Source organism: Corvus cornix, chromosome 9 (assembly GCF_000738735.6).
Source record: "Corvus cornix cornix isolate S_Up_H32 chromosome 9, ASM73873v5, whole genome shotgun sequence".
In the NCBI taxonomy this organism is placed as follows: Eukaryota; Metazoa; Chordata; class Aves; order Passeriformes; family Corvidae; genus Corvus; species Corvus cornix.
Window position 1 is genome coordinate 24888445 of NC_046339.1, and position 20990 is coordinate 24909434.

A 20990-nucleotide genomic window follows, 5' to 3' on the forward strand; every position below is an offset into this window, starting at 1 on the left:
CTCTGCATGTGAACTTTGGTATGTAACACATGCTTTCTCGAGGTGTGGGTATGTGCAGCCCTTTGGAACAGATCCTCAGAATCTCTAGTGCTGTGTGTAATTACTCACATCTGCATGGTGCATTTTTAACCTGCAAGTACGTATCAGACAACTCTTCTGAAAAGCCTATGAAGGCTATTTTGCACCACGAACACCTCATCTGGCTGAAATGGGAAGAATAAACTTACAATAAAGTCACTTCATGGATCTTTTATTCTTGAATACCAATAAAAGCGTGATACATTAGTGACACTGACACAATACTGATGGCCCAGTGCATAGAAAACTCAGAGTAAACCAAGTCTTTGTTCACCTGTCAACTCTAGCACAAGAATTATGAGGGAATTCACCTACAAAACACCTGTACTCCTAAGCCAAGCAGCTGAATAGTGCAGCCAATAGATGGCCATGGAATTCCCTGTCCCAAAGTGAACTTTGTGAACAAAGTTATTTCCATCATTTAAGTCCCGCACAAGCATTTCTCCACTCACGAGGAGGAAAATCAATACTTCAATCCCTGCCATAAATGCAAAATTCAGGCCAGCAGCCAGCTGATTCCTGCAGCACTCATGGAAAAATGGGACAATTTGGGGTTTCTGGGGTACTGGGGGAGCTATTACACATGAAATGCCAACAGTTTATTCCAGATTTCAAAAGAGTCATTGGGCTGCAGCCTAGGACTAATAATTTTATGCTTTTGTACTAAGGCCCACAAATTCTCTCAGAAATCCATTCAAGTGTTAAGGCAGAAGCCAGAACTGAAACTTTTTTTTAGAATTGTAGAAGTTCTGCAAAGTTTTAGGTAATGGAGAAAGAAAGACTGCGTACCAGTAACTGTAACTCTTTAAGAGATGTTCCTTTTAAGTACATTCATAAGGAAGAGGTTTTTTTCTCCTGTGAGAAAAAACTTTGACAGTTTTTAAAAAGGTTTTTTTGAAAAATACTTTCTTCATCAATAGTGGGACAATCACCCAGCAAAAGGAGCACCCCTATGGCTGTAATCAGGCATTTACTGAAGCATTTTGTTGTTCAAGGCCGTGGACAAGATGGAAATTGTGCAGAAGTACATCCTGAAAAGGAGCATTTCTCATATTTATTGTTTTCCTGCTTAACTTTCTGAATCACAGCCTTGGCATTCCATTTAGAACTGGTCAGAGACACGGCTGTCCTACAGAAAATTCCTGCTCCAGCTTTAGTTTTCCTCACTAAACAGAATGAACACTCAGAATATTCAGCTTTTTATACATGAAAAATCAAAGAAAACACAGTTCAAAAATCTCAAAGCTAAAAAGCATTCACCATTAGGAACATGTTTATTTTGACAGAAGATACTCAGTTTGAATTGTAATTTACTTGTTTCAGACAAAATGCTCAGATCTTTTGAAAGAGTATTTCTTTCTGTATCACTGTTCCAAAATGGTAATTTTCATGTCAAGCTCCTATTTGGTTTAAACTGCCATTTAAAATGCACAAAACATTAATTTGCACAGAGAAAACAGAAGAATGCTGCAAAAGCCTGCAATCCTGTCTCATGAATCTGATGTGTCAGGAATCTGGAGCTCTTCCTTGTACCGTGGCACTCCCAAGAGCTGATGTTCAGCACCTAGAACACCACCACCGCTCTCAGGGGGATGAGAGTTCTCCAGTTCCTCTTCCTGCCTGCTCTGATGAACCTCTCTTGTCCCTGCTGCCCTGTTACTCTGCATCCAGCAGCTGAAGTTGCTGCTTTGCTTGTCAGTGCAGTTTCCCATACTGAGACATTACTTACCCACTGCATTTTCAATTTAAACCAGAAGTATATGGTAATTATTTCATAATGCTTAAAACAACTATTTGTATACTCTACCTCATCAAATTCTTCTGTCATCTTCCTTATGATTTCTGCATTTTGCATGTTCCTGAACATTTCAATTCTTACTGTACCTGTAAGGCAATGAAAGAACAAGAGCAGTGAACACAGCATGTTTCTGCTACACCAAAACATCAATGTTTTTCTGCTGCTAAACAAACAGCTCAGTAATACATATTGGAGTATGCAGAGTGCAACAAGAACAGGAATGCTTTGAACAAGGCAGTCTCTTGAAGAAGTAGGGGAAGAGAAATCATCTGTCCCGTAATGTGCTTTCAAACGAGGAGTCAGTGCCATTTTCCATCCTTTCACTCTTTGCAGCCAAGCAAGTGTAAAACAGCAGTGGCAACCACGGACCACTGGTGTCGTGTCTGCAGCTGCCCAGTGCTTTTAATTTTGTGTGCAAAATCAAATGAGCCATCTTTCAGTTCCACAGCCACTCCTGGTGGCTCTGCACTGTCCATGCTGAATGCCCTGGTGACAGACATCCATGTCCTACGCACACTCTGGGAGTTTCACACTGCTCAGCTCAGGACCAGCATGGTTTATTGACTGAGGCACGTTTTCCAAACCCAAGGCTCCCAAGGGCTCAGCCAACACATGAGCCAGCTCAGCACCAGAAGCAGCCACTGTGTATCTGTTATTCCTTCACACAGATTTCCCACTCCCCCTCGTTATCTGAACAGTGGAGTTGATAGGATTAACTTTCCATTGTAAATCAAACAAAGCTACCAACATTGAAAATTGAACAACACAATAGCTATAAATGAAAATTCTTGTGTCTTGATCAAAATTCAATCAGTATACAAATAAAGTATTCTGACATATTATTGCCTCTGCAACTAGACACTACCTAAATAGCTAACCATATAACCCAGGGCAACATAAAGACTTCTGCTGCTGCTGCTGCATGGATCTTCTCTTCATCACTTCACAATCTTCTTTTGTTAATGGAGGAAATTCAGAAAAATTAAGCAAACTGCAGCACTACAAAATCCATGCGGCAATCATTAACATTACAAAGAGTAAGTTTCTCAGTTTTTGCAAAAAGTTCAACTGGATTAATGATCCACTGCATGGCTTCAAAATTTCAGACCATAACAGAAGCAGCTTAACAGCTAACAGTACTAGTCCCTCTACAAAGGATAAATAAAGATAATTTAAACATACTAAATATTATGCAAATGTTTTAATTCTGGTATTTTATTCCTTAAAAAAAAGAGCATTAGAAATACATGTATTTCAAAACATGCAAGCACAGTTAGAGCACACCAAGCCTCTGTATGTTGGTACACACGTACAATTTTACTAAGTAAATTAAATATTGATTTATTGAATTGCCTTTGCTTCTTCATGAAATAATATTTGTTATCTATTTCATACTGGGTAATACTGTGAACCTCAGTTCTGACAGTGGCAATTTAAATTTGTGCATGGTAATTTCCATACCATTAATAAACAATTACTAATGCAATATATCAACATAAAACCAGGAACCCAAGAGAACACCACCACGTGACAGTTGAAAATATATTTTCTCAGCTTGGAAATCATCTGTATGTGTAGATATATTTTAATCTTTCCCCCAATCCTGCAAGTTTTGTTTTGGCTAAATGAAGCAGTTTCCCAGTATGTCTCGGAACAGTGGACAGGCACTACTGCAAACCCCCTCTGCTGCAGGAATGCCCCTTTCTCTCATGGCATGCTGGCATCTGCTGCTCTTCCCACACCTCTCTGTCAATGAGAAACCTACTGACCCTTGCTATTTTACTGGTTTATAGCCCTGATTCTAATTTTATTCTTACCTATTTATGGCTTCTTCTAATAACCTGCCACAGCCTCAGTTTCTCCGCAGCCATGGCCAGGCTGTTTGCCTTGCAAGAGCAGAACTGGGAGAGCAGCATCTCTCCCTGGGCACTCGAGGGTGCCACTGATCCCTGTGCAGAGGTGTCCCAGGTGAGGCTGGGGAGATCCTCCAACACCTTCCAACAAACAGTGGTGCAGTTCTTTGGGAGGCAGGGGTGTGCACACCATGAGACACACTCCTGCCATCTCCCGGGGTGGGAGTGGAGAACAGCACTTCCCCACTGTCCTGTCCCATTCCTTGCCCCACTCTTCAGGACCCAGTTTACAGAAGTCATGGAAAGCACAAGGAGTGTTTCTGCTTATCTGGCAGTAGGCAATGGCTCTGGCCTGACTGCTTTTCCTTCCACGACCTCTCCCCCACCCAACCACAGCACAGCCCCATTGTTTTTCCTGGCAAACTCATTTAACACTGTAAGCATGCTATGAAGGCTCTGCTCAGATTTCATGGTGTCACCACAACATTTCAGCATTGCAATGGTCAACATTATTCAAACTCATAGTTTTTATGATTAGTGAAAAGCAAAACTTTCCCATTTTCAGGTGAATCCTTAAAATGTAACAGATTATCTATAAAGTACAATTGAAGGAGTGGAATGCATCCCTGAAGTCTTTACCTTACTCAAGTTGTTTCATGTCCTTTTCTAAGCTGAGTTTTACCTCTGTCATGAAGCTTTCCCTCTGTATTTAGTGAAGAGAATTGAAATTGTCTTAGTCCATTAAAATTTGAGAAACCTATTTTACTTCAGGACTAAGTTCTCAGTTAAAACCCATTCACACACCTTGTGTTTTAAAAAGTCATCTTGCTGACATGTAAGTATATTTCCTTAATAACCAAATTCCAGTTTAACTTTCAGCTAAAACAGGTATCAATTCAATTTGTCAATAATCACAGCACCCAACTCGGCCTTTAACAGTGAAAAGAAAAACCCCACACAGAGCACAAAACTTAGCTTCAATGAGAGAAGAGAAAGACTAAAGGGGCCTATACAAAACTGGATGAATACACCTTAAAAACCCCTAAACTGTGTACAAAACCAGATGCAGTATTTCCAGGAGATGTAACACACCATGGACTCAGTGGCCTGAAAACATGTATTTAGAGTGAAAAGAATAACCAGTTTTATTAGTAAGCCCTGTAAAAGCAAAGCAACAATGAAGATCTCCAAGAGCTTTGTAGGATGCATAAGCCCTCGAGTCTGAGCAACAACCAGCTTTTACTACTACCAGGAGTTAAACATGGTACCCTTGGGATGGGGGTGGTCCCATGACTGCCTTTCCTGCTCCAGACAGGAGGTACTGGCACTGACCACTGCTGGCAATCAGAGAACACCATCACACCAAGTGCCACGCTCCAGTGGCCTCCTGCACGTGGCAGCTCTGGGATTTCTACAGGACAGGAAAAGTTGGAGGAGAGAAGCAAGTGGTACTCAGCTCCAGCAGCCCACAGTCACTGACACACTGCTGATGACAACAAACTGCTCACTGGTAAATGGACTCCTGGAATCTAAACTGCTGATGGTAATAAATTACATACTATGGAGGACACTACCTATATGGTCAATTTTCATTACTGGGACCTTTATCCACCAAAGCTACACAGACCATTTCATCCTTTCTCTTTTGGACCACCTGCCCACGCTGAGTAAGCTGCAAGAAAAGCAGTGGGGAAATTGCAGCTGAAGACTGAGGTGAATGGATAAGCCCACCTTAAATTCATGGTAACTGATTAGACTGATCTCTAAAACACACGAATTGGAAAAACAGAAGAAAGATTTACAGAGGCACTGAAATGAAGATACAAGAAGATTTGCCCAGGGAAGTTTATGAAAAACACAGTGTGCTCTTTTGCATCAGCTCAAAGTCAGTAGTGGGGACCCCAGCACCAGGAACTAATTGGAACTGCCAAGAGAGGGCAAGTTTATTAAAACATTTGTGAGGGCGGATGGTGATTATGGAACTGCTGGATGGGCAGTATTTAACTCCCTTGATATCAATGTGCAACTCCTACATCTTTTGCCTGACCTATAATTTAGATCATAAGAAATAACCCACTTCTATAATGTCCTTAAGTGCAGCTTTCAATCGTCTGAGAAGTGGGAGTGACAAATTCCATGTGACAGATGATAAAGACTGAAGTCAAACCACCAGGAGCACATGATTTTTCAGTGCTCAGCCTGGGTCAGGGTACTCTGCTGTAGCACTTCCACTGACTATTTCCAGAAGACAGCTGCCTGAATCTACCCAAAAATTACTCAGGCCAGTAGAAAAGTTCATTTTCTGTGGCTTCCTCACAAACACATAAGAAGACTGAAGTAGCTCTTACCTCATTGGAATCAAGAGGTGTTAATCATTAATTTAAATAGAAGCAGTACTGGGGCAGTTGAAGCATATCCAAATAGATGCTGAGACTCCTACATCCCACCAGGGCTCCTGACTTTCTCCTGATTTCTGTCCCTGAAAACTGGAACTCTTTGCTGAGACCAGAGGTCAGGACTTGAGAAAGAAGTCAGCCTAAATATTTGGTTGAATTTCAGCACATGTAGGAATAGAAGACCCTTTTATTGATTTATTCCCCAATTCTTCCTGTTGCATGGACTCTACACTGCTCAACTTCTGCTTCCAATATTCAAAAGACAGAGGCTTCTGATAAGGCACACACCCAATTCATCCCTAGAGCAGCTTTTGCCAGGGAACTCTTACTGAATGAATCTGCAAGAATCCCAGTGGAAGAGTAAGTACAGTCTTGTGCAATTAAAACCTTATCAAACAGAGAATCACAGATAGCTGTTAAAAAGAATTCTAATGGTTCACCTAAGTCTACCCTCCTACAACAAAACCAAAGATATGTCTGAATGTGTTCTGTGGAATCTCTTTGCAATGTGAAGGCCTTACACACAGTACAACCATGAAAAGTGCACTCTTGCTGCAGTCCAGTCCTCTGATGGACCTTCTGCTTATCAGTTCTGCTACAAACCAGAAGAGAATTTTGTTACTCTTCATTTTTTACATAACTGATGAATTGCTCTGGTTTTTATCATCATGCTCTTGCAATTCTTGTACCTTTACCTTTAGTCATTTGATTTTTCAAATTTGATGATGATTTTCAGACCATTGCACAGCACATGAATGAAACAAGTAGTTCTCTTGCTTTAATTCCTATTCCTCCTTTGCTTTAGGTTACAGTTGAGTCACAAATAGAAATCTTGGAACAGGACTCCTGGTTTTTTGCCTTGGTTGTGTTTCCCACATGGAAATCTTATATCTATTTTACTCTTCCTCCTTTGAAGACCATTATCATTGTTCTGCTCTTCACTCTGCTCTCACAAAACTAGGACTATTATTATTATTATCATTATCATAATTATTATCATTATTATTATTCTCATTAAATTTCCATCCCAACTACCAGTAGAGAATTACCTCTAGAAAAGATTATTTTCCATTTGTGTCCTTCATTTTCTGTATCAAAAACTTGTCAGCACCACATTGTAAAAATTCACTGGACAATCTTTAATTTGCTCTATTCTACTCCTTGATGGCACCTCACTAGTTTGAGTCCCTTCCTCTCACAACCTACTGTACATCATGCAACTCTATATACCAAGTATAAACAGCTTTTGTATCTGCCCTTCATGTTTTGATGGCTCATAGGAGATGTCTCCAGCAGAAGCTCCTGGCTTCTCTCCTCTTCTGTCGCCTAGACATTTTCAAGAAAGCTATTCTGGATTTCAGAACAAATGTAAACGTTACACAGGACAAGGATTTAATGGCAAACTCCTTTTCCTGAATTTTCAGATCTTGATTTTGCTAAAAAACCTTCCATGCAAATTTTTGGAACTAAGTGAAGACCAGGAAAGTCATTACAGAGAACTACATTAGCATCACCACCTTTACTGCAAGGTGCTGTTAAAGCTGAGAAAATCTGAAAGGAAATCTTGACTGTGGGATGAGGAAACTTTGGTTGTTAGAGTCCCTTTGCTGTCCCTATGGCCTTTTAGTGCTCTCTGCTCCCAGTGCCTGACTGCCACCTACAGACCCCACTCTGTGCTCGTGCCATGCCCACGATGGCATGTACATCCAACAGACACTGGCACTGGCAGAGAACAGGACATTCCAAGGGACCACAACTAAAGCATGCTCACTTTTACCTCCTTCATGCCCAGAAATCCATTGCTATTCTGGTTTATGTAACTTCGATATAAAGAAGGAAACACTTTGTTCCTATTGTCATTCAGAAACCAGCTTAACTGTTTCTGCAGGCCTCTCACACCAAATTCAGCCTAGAAGACATCTTGTCCAGTATGGAAATCTCAATATAATCCCTTAGAGTTTACAAAAAACTTTAGTTAGGGACCAGGCTTAGCCAGAGTGAGTTTATGAAAGGCAGGCCCTGCTTGACCGACCTGACCTCCTTCTATGACCTCCTTACTGGATGAGGGGAAGACTGTGGAGGTGTCTCCCTGGACTTCAGCAAAGCCTCTGACCATTTCCCACAGCCTTCTCCTAGAGAAACTGGCCATTCATGGCTTGGATGGGCAGAGTTTTCACAGGGTAAAAAACTGGCTGGATGGTGGGCCCAGGGAGCAATGGGGAATGGAGCAACACCCAGGTGGTGGTCAGTCACCAGGGTGTCCCCAGGGCCCAGTGCTGGGGCCAGTCCTGTTTTGTATCTTTAGCCACGATCTGGATGAGGGGAAGGAGGGCACCCTCAGTAAGAAGGTGCAGGGAACACTTTCTCACCCTCTGCCTAAAGGGAGCTGCTGGGCAGCTGGGGGTCAGTCACTTCTCTCAAGTAACAAGCAACAGGACAAGAGGAAATGACCTCAAGTTATGCCAGAGGAAGGTTAGGTTGGATACTGGGGACAATTTCTTCACCAGAAGGGTTGTCCAGCCCTGGCACAGGCTGACGAGGGCAGTGGTGGAGCCCCCATCACTGCAAGGATTTAAAAGCCATGGGATGTGGCACTTGGGGACCGGGGTCAGTGATGGCCTTGGCAGCACTGGGGAAGGGTTGAACTGGATAGTGTCACTTTTCCAATCGAAACAATTCCATGAGTCTGTGCTTAAAACAATCAGTAACGTTAATACTGCCAATATCTGTAAGGAGCATCATTAAAGGTTACCAGTAAATCTGGTGTAGGAACCCAGAGTGCTGAGAATATTTCTCTGCCTGTTTTTAAGGGTTCTTACCCCCCTGAACAACACTGTTTTAGCTTCCAACCTTGGAAAAAATTACCAACAGTCAGACAACAACTAGAAAATACAGTGGTGTGAATTAGGTGATAGACTGCTACGTAAGATTGTCACAGGGTGAAAAATTTAAGAGGTTTTAGGCTTCTCTTTGTAGTAAATAGATAAGAGTAAAAAATATCAAAATGGAGGATTGTTGTTGTTCTCTAAACCTTCTTCTCTTTCTTCTACCACTCTATATTCTGCAGTAAAAGTGGTTTGGAATGACTGGATAGAAAATTCCGCAGTTCCTGCCCATGTTACTGAATAATTGGTAGGAAAGTGAAAAAAATATACGTTTTTAGTAACTATTGGTTAAAATATCTTTAAAAGGCTGTGTAAATCTTGATAATTAGACTTCACTCCTGCCTTCAGGGCTCTATGTTGTACCTGGGTCATGCTAGTGGCTCAGTTCCTCTGATAAGACTTAATAAACAACTATCCGGCAGCATTGAAACTCAAGGAAAAGTCTTGGTTTATCTTTGAAACTCCTTGCAAGGACTTTTAGAAAATTCTTTCCCATCAGGAGGGATTTGGTTTATGGCACAGTTCAGTGTCAGTCTGGGAGGATTTATTCATTTTTTTTTACTAACACAGGGGTCACTGTACAAAACAGTAGAATTTAATATCAAATCCTTGCTATTTCTGATACTCAAACTCAATGATAATTGTTTCATTTTAGCAGCAGTTCTGAATTACACTTTTAAATTCAAAGTTCTGAATGAGATTAAGGAGTTGATAACTTTATCTACATTAACTAGCATTTCATTTGAAATGAACTGCTAATCTCTTTTAAAATCCAAAATGTTATTTGATCCAAAGATAACAGTGATGGCACTGACTCCCTCATTACAAGTATGGGAAGAAATACACTGGAGATAATCAGAGATTTTTACATAGAAGAGAATTACATATGTCACTGACAATCCAGTTATTTCTCCTTGCTGAAAAGAAAAAAGTACATATTCTCATAGTATAAAGAGATAGAAACTTCATCTCTAAAGAAAAGAGATCCTATGAAATTCTGAAACTGCAATTACATGTGAGAATTTGCTAGTTGCTTAAACTATGTTGAGTGTCAGAAGAACAAAAAAGGGAAAAAATAAAGAATTCAGGAGTGACCCAAAGAACTACACACATTAAATGTGATTGCTGTGTCAGACTGGGAGGTGTTGTACTACAGATCTGGTGTGTCTGTTCAAGGGTTGATGCTATTTCTGTCAAGTAATGCTTCACAATCCCCCTGGAGCTCCAGCTGAAAGTCAGACATTTATGCAACACAGAGATATTTTCAAAATCCTACAATGATCTCCCTCATTTTCTTAAAGGAGTTGATATGCAATAATCATATGCAAGAAAAGTTTTCAGATTAAAACCAGGAAAACAAAGGTAGCAAAACCAGTCAGTTTCCAGAACAGAATGAACCTACCAATAGATCTTTCTATGTAAAGATGTTGATAAAATATGTTCCATAGCAGATATAAATGCTTTGAAAGAAAGGATAATAAAGGAGCAGATAGTTTGCTGGTGACACAATTACTCAGAACAGCTAGAATGACAGCTGCCAGCCAACACTGCCAAAGGATGTCATAGGAAACTGGTAAAATGCTCCTCAGCAAGAAAGCACGCTCAGTCCCCAAACTGCCAGCAGAAAAAGAAGTAGGCCTATGTAATCTAGTGCATCCAAAACAGTACACTTCATGTGCTCAAGGCTCAGAATTTTGATAAAGAAAACTCCCTTGCTCGGGGTTTAAGGCAGGTAAGGCTGGTTTGAGATGGCCCTAGAGCATTTGCACTTGCCAAGTGTAAGCTGCTTTGCATCCTCATGGAGACGATTTGCATGAAGCCACATAATTACTAACCAAAGATACTAAACTTGCAATCTAGCATTTTGACTGAATTATTTCAGAACATAGATCTTTCCATGCTTTGATGACTTAAAGTAGCAATTCTCACACGGCACCCACCTTTTTGTCAGGTAACTTTGAACAGCAGTCAGAGACATGAACATGAGTGAAAAGCTGAGGAGCCTTTGCTGCCCCAAAGGCAGCAGTTTGTTCCTGCAATGTCTTACACCTTTTGCTCTTGGATGCCCTCAGCTCCACAGTTGCCCCACAGCCACATCCTGCCCTGCACTAACCCAGGTCACTGTGGCTGAAGGAGGCATCTGTGGCCACAGAACACACTCACACTTGAGGAGAGAGGGAAAAGAACACATCCAAGAAATGCTCCTCTGAAACTTCCCACCTGTTCCCCCAGGGCGGGTTCCAAGGTTCATTTCTGTGAGCACTGCTCACGCTGTGCCTCCTGCACGTGTTGTAAGCAGATGTTTGTTAAGAACGTTCCTGGTGGATGTGGTGAAACAAATTAACCTCGGGACTCCTGTACTCAGCAATCAGCACCGGGTGTTAGGCACAATGCAAGCACAAGGCAGCATCACACAAATCTCACATTTGGCAGTAGTTCAGGGTTTACCTGGGCTGTGGAGTGTTAAGGCACTCTGTGACTATGGGATTTAACAGCTGCTAGTGGATCCATCATCTCTTAATTCATTTGTACTTTCCATCTCCACGGAACTCTGCATCAATACAGCCTGAAGTTTAGCCCCACGTGCCTTCAGAAGGTACCTCCTCCCCTTCTATTTCTAAAACTGCTGCCTGTCATTTTATTTGATAAACCAGGATCTTTTTGCAAATTGGATATAAAGTGTCCCAATAAATTTTACAAAACCAGGTCATTGAACAGAAGCCAATGAGGTCATTGGAGAACAGTGTGAACCACAATACCCTGTTAATCTCAGCATGAAAAACTATTCCTCTATTTGCCATTCTTTTCCCCATTGCTTGAGTTTTTCTCTCTAAATTTGTGTATCCTTTAGGAAGTGGAATGGTCAGAACTACATTCAATGCTCAAAGTGCAGGTGCAATGTAAGTTTGAGAGAGATTTTTTGTGTCTAATATATGTACATATAAATTTGCCCTTTATTTCTAATTCTTAACTTTGCCTCTCAGAGCGCTGCCAAGCACAGAAGTTGTATTTTCAGATTACTGACAATGACAGCAGGCTCCAAGAGCAGAATGTAACTACAGCTTACCAGCACGTGTGTGGAAGCAGCCTTTGGCTGCCTCCTGTCAGAAGTGACTCAAATCCAGCAATATAAACAGAGGTAGTGTGGAGGCTGAGCTCCAAGTTAAGTGTAAGATACAACAATGTAAATATTTGCACTAGGTCCATTTAGGTCTATCTCCTCTTTCTGAGTGCCTTTCTCACAGGCTCTTTTCACATCTGCTCTCCCCCCTCACCTGCCCTGTGAGCAGGCCCCCACCAAAGCTTCCCTCTGAAACAAGGGGCCCAGTGTGGGCACAAGTTCTTCCCTCCTGCCAGAGGAACCTGTGTGCCTAAACACCTGATCTGAGGGGGCAAAGACAGCGTTGCCAGGCCCTTCTCAGTGGGGTCAGGTGACAGGACAAGAGCCTGACAACACAAACATGAGCACACTCGTGCTGTGTGGGCATTTCTGTAGCCACCAACGGAGAGGAAACACTATTGCCATTGCTAACAAGAGGCATCCTACCTGTGCCCTGCTCCTGGGGCACAGCCCCAGTCCTGGGCTCTTGGGGAGTTCTCCACCGCTCACAAGTACCTGCTGAATGAGCTGAGGCTTGGCACCAGGTGTCTCTTGTTACAACACAAGCTCAGGTGTGGGATAATGTACTAACAAAGGCCTTGAAAACATCCAATCTGTCTGATAAACTCATTTCAACTGAGAGCAATTGCTTTGTACCACTACTGTACTTTCTACAATAAACCCCAGAGCAGTTTTTAAAACACTGAGTACTTTTTGAAGGAAAAATAATGGATTTCTGTTCCACTATACTGGAATAGGCTTCGTATTTTATCGACTCTTTATTATGCATTCTTCTGGATAGCTGAAAGGTTAAATCCACCAATTTTAAAAGCAGTAAGTACATAACTACTATTTTAACACAGATTATTTATCCCTGTTATATTTCCTATGATTTTTACCAAATGCTGTCCACAGAAGGACAAACTCACAGCTTCTTACCTCCCTTAGAAGTCTAGAACTGTAGAATAATTTCAGGTGGCAGGATTCCTGACTGTCAGCTCATCCAAAACCTTCCCAAAGCAGAGATCCCAGCTAGATCAGGTGAGTCTGAGTATGTCCTAGGACAGTGAACCCACACTGGGTTCACCCACAAAGGGAGCCCTTCTGCCTCCAGTGCCTGACCACCTCATGGCAGAAATGTTTTGCATTCTGTCAAACTAGAATTTCCCACATTTCTACTTCTCTCTGTTACCTGCCATAGAACTGACTGCATGAGGGGTCTGCAGTCCCCTTCTCTCTAGTCCTCCAACAATTGAAGCAAGCAGCAAGATCTTCCTTTGGCCTTTTTGGGACTGAGCAGTGCTGCTGCCCAGTTTCTCCTTGCTCAGGAGAGTGAGCACTCCCCAGAAAGCCCCCTGGAAATCCAGGCTGACTCTCTTAACCACATTGCACTTACCCACATTTCAAGCTTCAAAAAACTTCAAGCTCACTTTCACAGAAACCAAGGACATTCACTTCAGTGTCCACCCCTCCTTCCACTTTCTGTGGATGTGCCTGTCCCACCTGCAGGTTCCCAGAGCTCAGCAGTGACCCACATACATACTGTCAGCATTGCAACACAACTTCACATGTTTTTGCTAAAAGGTATTTTCTGTATCAGAGAAACAAACCTCTTGTTACTCAGTGTTAACATCTCTCCAGCACATAAACAAAATGCCATAAAACATGGTACCTCAACTTTCCAGAAAGTCAGGAGGTAAAAGAGTCACAGGAGGATTAGACAGCCATGGTCTATCCTCTTTCCCTCAGTCTTTCTGCTTTCCCTGATGGAGTTTTGATCCTTTCCTCAGACATCTGTTACTCTTATTTCTACCTGTATTTCTCAGAAGTAGTAAAGTAGGGAAGATGAAAGGCAAGTCCTAAAAAATACAAAATGAGAAGTAATTATCTAGTGATTTTCAATTGGTGTGACAGGCTCTAGAGCCCACAAAACATAGTATCTAATAAGAAAACCAAGAGGGGAAAAAAGAGAGAAACAAGAAGCCAGACTTTTTTGTGCCACATCTGGGAGTTACCAAAGATCTGACAGAGCTCAGCAGGCCAAAAGCAAGTCCCTTGCAGCTGCTGATGGACCATCATACTCTGCTCCTTGCTCACCTGCCTCTTGTCCCTTGGGAGAACTGCCCTTTCTTCATTTTCCTCAAGGAAGATGCTGTTAACCTGCATGAGAGCTTCCCAGACACAGCTCTGAAGAAATACCCTCAGTTCAGGGCCTCTGCATTTTCCTGTAACTGTTTGCTGCTCCAGCACATGGAAGGGAAGGATCAGGACTACAGGGGTGTCTGCATTTAACATCTATTCAGTGCTGAACCTTATTAACACCAAAGAGACTGCTGAGCTCCAGGTTTCCCAGAGCCAATCCTTACTTTTCAGTGTTCAACGGCACCATCCGGAGAGCCACCAGGCCAGGGCTGACCAGTATCCTCCCATATCCTTCATTTGATGGAAAAAAGCCAACACATTAAACAGCAGTAAAGCAGAGGCTTTGTAAGCACCACAGAGCTGCTGCAGAATGGTGAAGAACTTTATCTGTCAATGTGAGGAAAGCTGGTGTGCACCAAAAAGTGAGACTGAAGATACAGAAACATCATGGATTTCCCTCATTAAGTGAAAGCCACCATCTACCTGCAACATTTCTGTGCTTTTTTTATTAGCCTGAAAGAAGGAAATGAGACTTGGGTACACTTCTGTCTGTAACTGTGCTGCTTAATAAATTCTAATCTTTTTGTTTAACCATACCAGACTGGTCTTGGATATGAAGTGTCCCAATAAATTTTACAAAAGCAGGTCATTGAACAGAAGCCAGTGAGGTCACTGGGGAACAGTGTGAACCACGACCCCAATCTCTGTTAATCTCAGCCTCCCACTGAGCTGAAGACAGACAGGACACACTGGGAATGCTGCTGCTTCCTCAAGAGCAGCTTCACCTGCAGCACAACCACCTCCTGCCCGGCAGTGTGCGTCCCAATCTTTTTTGGAGTTACACAGCATCCAGAATATTGTCTCTCATACAGCTTACCCTGCACTTCATGAGCACATTCACCTGCTTTTGTATGATTTGGGAAAGTTGAACACAGATACATTAGAAATCCCTCTTCATTAGTTCTGCTTCTCATGAAATCACCTATTTAGAGTGTATTACAGACCAAAGCATTTACTGACAATGACATGTGAAAAGACAATGAAAAAATTAGCTGACCTGGCACAAAGCAATGCCTTTAGCTTTTCCTCTCATTTAAAAGTATGCAAGATGAGAGGAATTCTCTTCTTTCACATAATTATTTCTTCCTGCTTTTCTAGGGAAAAAACCATTTTCTCTTAGCTGTTAGCCCATTCCAAAGCCCCTATTTACCTTCTGACTATCTGAACACATGTATGGAGCTTTTTCCTGTAATGAAACACAAAGGATTTGAGAAATCACATGCAAAACCCCCTTATCTTTGTGCTTAGCAATTAAAGCACAAATTAAGAAGTGCTAAACTTCAGATGCTGTGTGTAACCTTGATTTAGTCTCTCTGTATGGCAGCTTTGGTGAGTCACCAACCTCCCAAGGCTGTCTGCTGCTCTGTGTGGCTTCATTAGCACAGACACCAGAACAATCTGGGGAGGGATCAGGAGCTGTGGAGGTGACATTGTTGTCTGACATGTGCAGCTCTGCAGCAGCCAATGAACCCTGGAAGAAGCACAGGAAGGGGGGTTCTTACAGGAGGGTTGATAAGGATGCTGCAGACTGCTTTTGCTTTTATTCCAGAGGTTCCTGTAAGAGTCTGGACAATTTAAATTATCTCCAAGATGGTCCCTAACTGCATATTCCCCATTTTCCAGGTATCCCTCAGCAGTCTCATGGAGGAATGTACACAAGACCAGCACACAAACAATTGTAACTCCAGGTACCCTGAGTGTGACACCACCCTTTGGGTATGTAAAACCCTAAATATAAGAACAAAGGGCAAAGCAGGAAAAGGCCCTTCCTTACCAGAGAACATAAGGAAGAGGGCTTAGGCTGCAGTCCAGCTTTTTCCTCGTTGCAAATATGTATCTATCAGACAAAATCAAGGACTTCATGTTTCCATTCCATGAACTTTAAGAAGTCTAGGTACTCTGAGCTTAGTCTTTAAGCAATTTGAGGAGGAGTAGGAAACTAGTAACAGCAATGGTTTAAACATGTCACATGCTATCTGAAAAACCTCCCCTCTGGCAGTGGGCACAGATTCTCTATCTGCTGCCTCTAAAGCTTTTGGTATCAATGACTCTGTGCCTGGATTGGCCATTTCCAGACCAGAGACAAGATCTTTACTTAAAAGGGATTTACAAAGATAACACCCTGTACAAGACACCCTGTAGAACAAACGCCCTTAAGGAAAACTTTCGTTTTTACAATTTTGATTGGAACTTGGCCACTACGGAAAAATAAGAGGAAGCATCATATCAAAAGTGAAGTTAAAACAACACAATGCATAGTTGCTCAACATGTTTTGGCATAGGTAAGAGAATGAGAGAGCACATATTAGAGCCAAAATCCATAAAAGTCTGGATATGCTTCTAAAAATACAATGCAAGAGGGAACTGTCACCTCAGAATTGAGAAAAGACAAACTGCTGGAACACACACAGATCACAGCAAGTGTTGACAGGACAAATATAAATGGGAATGTAGAAAAAGGAGCAGAAAACTAGGAAAGCTCAACATACAATGTGTTTCTCAACAGTCGGTGTGTAAGATTCACTAAGAAGTATTTGAGAGCAAAATATAAAAAAGATTCACCTGTATAAACTTAATAATACTAGAAACCCAAAACTTTACAGAAGTAATAAAGCAGCAGGCCCTGAAAAGAGTGCTGAAAGACAAATAGTAATAAATCACAGATGAAATACAAGAGGGAATGAAAAGTCTGAGTATATTAATTAACATAAAGATAGTGGACTCAAGGGGGAAAATTAATCAAGTGCTGCTAAGGAAAAGGGAAAGAAGAAAAACACAGAGGAACATTGCAAGGAAAGCATATTCAATCAGAAAAATGCCTTAAATCCTTAGTTATAAATCCTCTTACATTGCTTTGCATCCTCTACCTTACAAATTTAACTACCAGAATTAGTTGAAATGGTGTACTTTGTGCAAATTAAAAATGGCTGTGTAAACACACCATGTATTATCATACAATTCCTGGCAGACACACAAATGCAAGGCACAGAATAAAGCAGCCAGCTGACTCAGAGAATGGTCTGGGTTGAAGGGACCCCAAAGCTCATCTCGTTCCTAGCCCCTGCCATGGATGGGAGCACCTTCCACCAGACCAGGTTAACCAGCCCTGGAACTCCTCTGGTTGTGTCTTACAGCTTGGTGGAAAAAATCTTGGAAGTGGCAAAACGCTAAGCAATACTGTAAAATAAAGTATTTTAACAGAACCTTCACCTAGTGTTTTATTTTGGAAAGGGCATTTCGTTTTCTCAGTATTTTGTAACAAACAGTATTTTTCCCCCCAGCTTTCAGCACTTTCAGCAAATTTTCCTTTTAGGACTTCTCAGTGCTCCCTCTCCCCCACTATCAGTTTAAGATGTCTGGAAGCCTTAATATCAGGGTGTCTTTCCTTTAACATACTCACATATTTAAGTTTAACCAGAATGCTGAGTTTTCTGTACAGTACCCAATTTTTTGGGCATAATTACATTCTCATTCCTGTCAACACAGACTCTTACCTACTAATTGCTTTCTCATCCTTCCCCCATGAAATTGTCCTTGAAGCCCACAGCATAAACACCGAGGGGTGTTACACTATGGATCAACTGCTTGATGAGAACATTAAAAAATGGAGTTACATTGTAATTTCTGGCCCTGTTCAGTGGTATATTCTGGCTCCATCATTCTGCAGCAGCTTAAAGCAGTTCCCAATGTGTTCATCAGGTGAAAAGAGAAAACTGCTCTTTTGGCTGTTGAAGCAAAGCAAAACCACTGGGATGTACGCCCGCCTCTCTCTTCTCCTGCTTCCTAAGCTCCTCTGTGCAGATGTGTCCTCAAAGAACACATTCCTTTCTTGCAGTTTTCAGAATCCATGATTTCTTCCTTTCCCCTTATTCTCTGCTGCATTTAAAGGTGCAAGTTTACCTTTCCATCCTTCATTCCACTGTTACAGATTTTTCAGTTTCCCCTTCTTGCAACTTCTCCTTGTAGTTTCCCTACAAATGAGACTTCATACATGTAATTAATTTTTATAGGTCTCTATGGAGACCTTGTAGCACCTTCCAGGGCCTAAAGGAGCTCCAGGAGAGCCAGAGAGAGTCTTGGGACAAAGGCCTGGAGTGACATGACAATGAGGAATAGCTTTCCACTGCCAGAGGGCAGGGATGGATGGGATATTGGGGAAGGAATTGTTCCCAGTGAGGGTGGGCAGGCCCTGGCACAGGGTGCCCAGAGCAGCTGTGGCTGCCCCTGGATCCCTGGCAGTGTCCAAGGCCAGGTTGGACATTGGGGCTGGGAGCAGCCTGGGACAGTGGAAGGTGTCCCTGCCCATGGCAGGGGTGGCACTGGATGGGCTTTAAGGCCCCTTCCAACCCAAACCATCCTGGGATTCTGTGACATTTAGTACTTGGTTGCTGTTATTACAGGCTGCCAAGAGCAAGAAAGAAATGCAGGGATACACTGCCCATTTTCACAGGCCCTGCCACCTTAAACTGTTTGCATGAGATCAAAGTCTGCAACTCCCTAAGGGTTAAATGCATTTTTCATCACAGTGTGATGTCTCTCCCTGTTTCCAGTCAGAAGGAACTGCAAGCTTTGCTCAGCACAGGCAGAAGGGAGCACTTCCCAGGCTGAGGCTGATCACCTTCCCCAAGAGCAGCCCGTTCTTCCCAAGGAAGTACCCAGCTCAGAGCTCTATAAAGTGATTTTTACACACAGCACACAACTGAAGGATAATCCTGCTGTTACAGGCTACCATGGAAACCAGAGGGAAAAAAAGGGCTGAATATTAAAATTTGAGAGTGAGAACATCCATCACTGCTATTAGACAAACTGGATTGCAAATGCTTCTATTAATGGGTCTGGGCTGGAACCTTTCCTGTTTGCCACTTTCTCTTCTAAGTGCTACAAGTGGAGCTGAACACAGGACACAGAAAATATTCAAAAATCTTTACAGCTCAAGTGTACTCACACACCACAAAAAAGAAAAAAAAGAAGTATCTGTTTGACAGAAGGGTAGGAAATTCCAAACGCAAACATCAAAAATTAATCCATGGGCTTAGTTAGAAGTTGACAACAAATACATTCAAGAGTGAAACATCAGAATAAGCTGTTTCTGCATATGACAACAGTAAGGCAAATTTCTGCATCTCTGCATCAACAACAAACCTGCACTATTTTGATTCCAGCCCCACAAGCCTGGCATCTTCAGGGGAAAAAAAAAAAAAAAAAAAAAAAAGTGAAAAAGAAAAAAAAATACATTAATTTACAGATCTTAAGAAGAAAGAGTAGATCAGCCTGGCTTTCTGCACTATCATCACTAAGATTAAACCCTTTGTAAGTCAGATAAAGAATTCATGGCAGTTTGAATCTCCTTTGTTTATTAGGATTTAAGATTCAATCTGGTACTGAAATACCCACAAATGGTACCAGGAACTGACTGACAGATTATTTTCTTCTGTACATTAGTGGAAAGGTTTACATCTTCTGGAAGCATGTTCAGTGGTGACTGATTGAAAAGACAATTCAACCTGTTGCAATGGTTGGAAAATTACAAATCAAAGTGCTGCCAACTCAAACTCAACCTTCTCACTATTCTGCGCAAAAAGAATACTGTCACTGGCCACTTACACAATTTACCAAATTATAAAACAAGATATGAAAACAAATTGATTCCTTTCCTCTGAACCCAAAAAGAATGTGGTCTGCTGAGATTCTACTGATGGTGCCATGCCAGGATGCAATGATGATGTCTAGACAGGCCCAACAGTTGAGTGTATTTTCTTCTCTCTTTAAATGCAAATATGTCGGTGCATATGACTCTCTGATTTGAACTGGTGGATGAAAAACTGCCTGTGACCCAGCAGTTTGTGCTCCCAGCCCACAGAGCCCCTGTCCCGGGCTCATCCCACAGCATGGGCAGCAGGCGAGGGAGGGGATTCTCCTCCTCTGCTCAGGTGAGGCCCCACCTGCAGAGCTGCCTCCAGCCCTGGGGCTCCCAACACAAACAGAGCTGGAGCTGCTGGAGAGAGTCCAGAGGAGGCCATGGAGCTGCTCCAGGGCTGGAGCCCCTCAGCTCTGGAGCCAGGCTGGGAGAGCTGGGGGTGCTCACCTGGAGAGGAGAAGGATCCAGGGAGAGCTCAGAGCCCCTGGCAGTGCCTAAAGGGGCTCCAGGGGAGCTGGAGAGGGACTGGGGACAAAGGATGAGGGACAGGACAAGGGGCAGTGACTTCCCACTGTCAGAGGGCAGGTTTAGGTTAGATATTAGAAGAAATTGCTCCCTGTGAGGGTGGGGAGGCCCTGGCACAGGGTGCCCAGAGAAGCTGTGGCTGCCCCTGGATCCCTGGCAGTGTCCAAGGCCAGGCTGGACAGGGCTTGGAGCAACCTGGGACAGTGGAAGGTGTCCCTGCCCATGGCAGGGGGTGGCATGAGATGAGTTTTAAGGTCCCTTCCCACCCCACCCATTTTACAGCTCTATGAACTGCAAAAATCACTTGAGATTTTTGTTTTGTTAGGCCACAGCTTTAGAATGCAGATCAGAAGTAAATTATCTTCAAAGGTTCTAAAGACAGAATTTTAATGATATCCACTATGTGTCCTAATGATGGGGAACAAGAAGCAAGAATCTACATCTGGTTCTAAACAGTAAGTAAAACTGAGACACATAAAATACAAAATTCTTGTTACAAGGCATGGAGTTAAGAG

At 42.4% G+C, this 20990-nt stretch overlaps 1 protein-coding gene across 8 annotated transcripts in view; it reads right to left on the reverse strand.

The window, feature by feature from the left end:
- Positions 1 to 20990, reverse strand: part of STAG1 (stromal antigen 1) — a 174141-nt gene that overhangs the window by 76322 nt on the left and 76829 nt on the right. For all 8 annotated transcript variants that reach the window (XM_039556958.1, XM_019292879.3, XM_019292877.3 and 5 more), the window contains one exon: positions 1886 to 1962. In XM_039556958.1, the coding sequence (XP_039412892.1) occupies positions 1886 to 1962 (77 nt within the window). The remainder of the gene's footprint in view (positions 1 to 1885; positions 1963 to 20990) is intronic.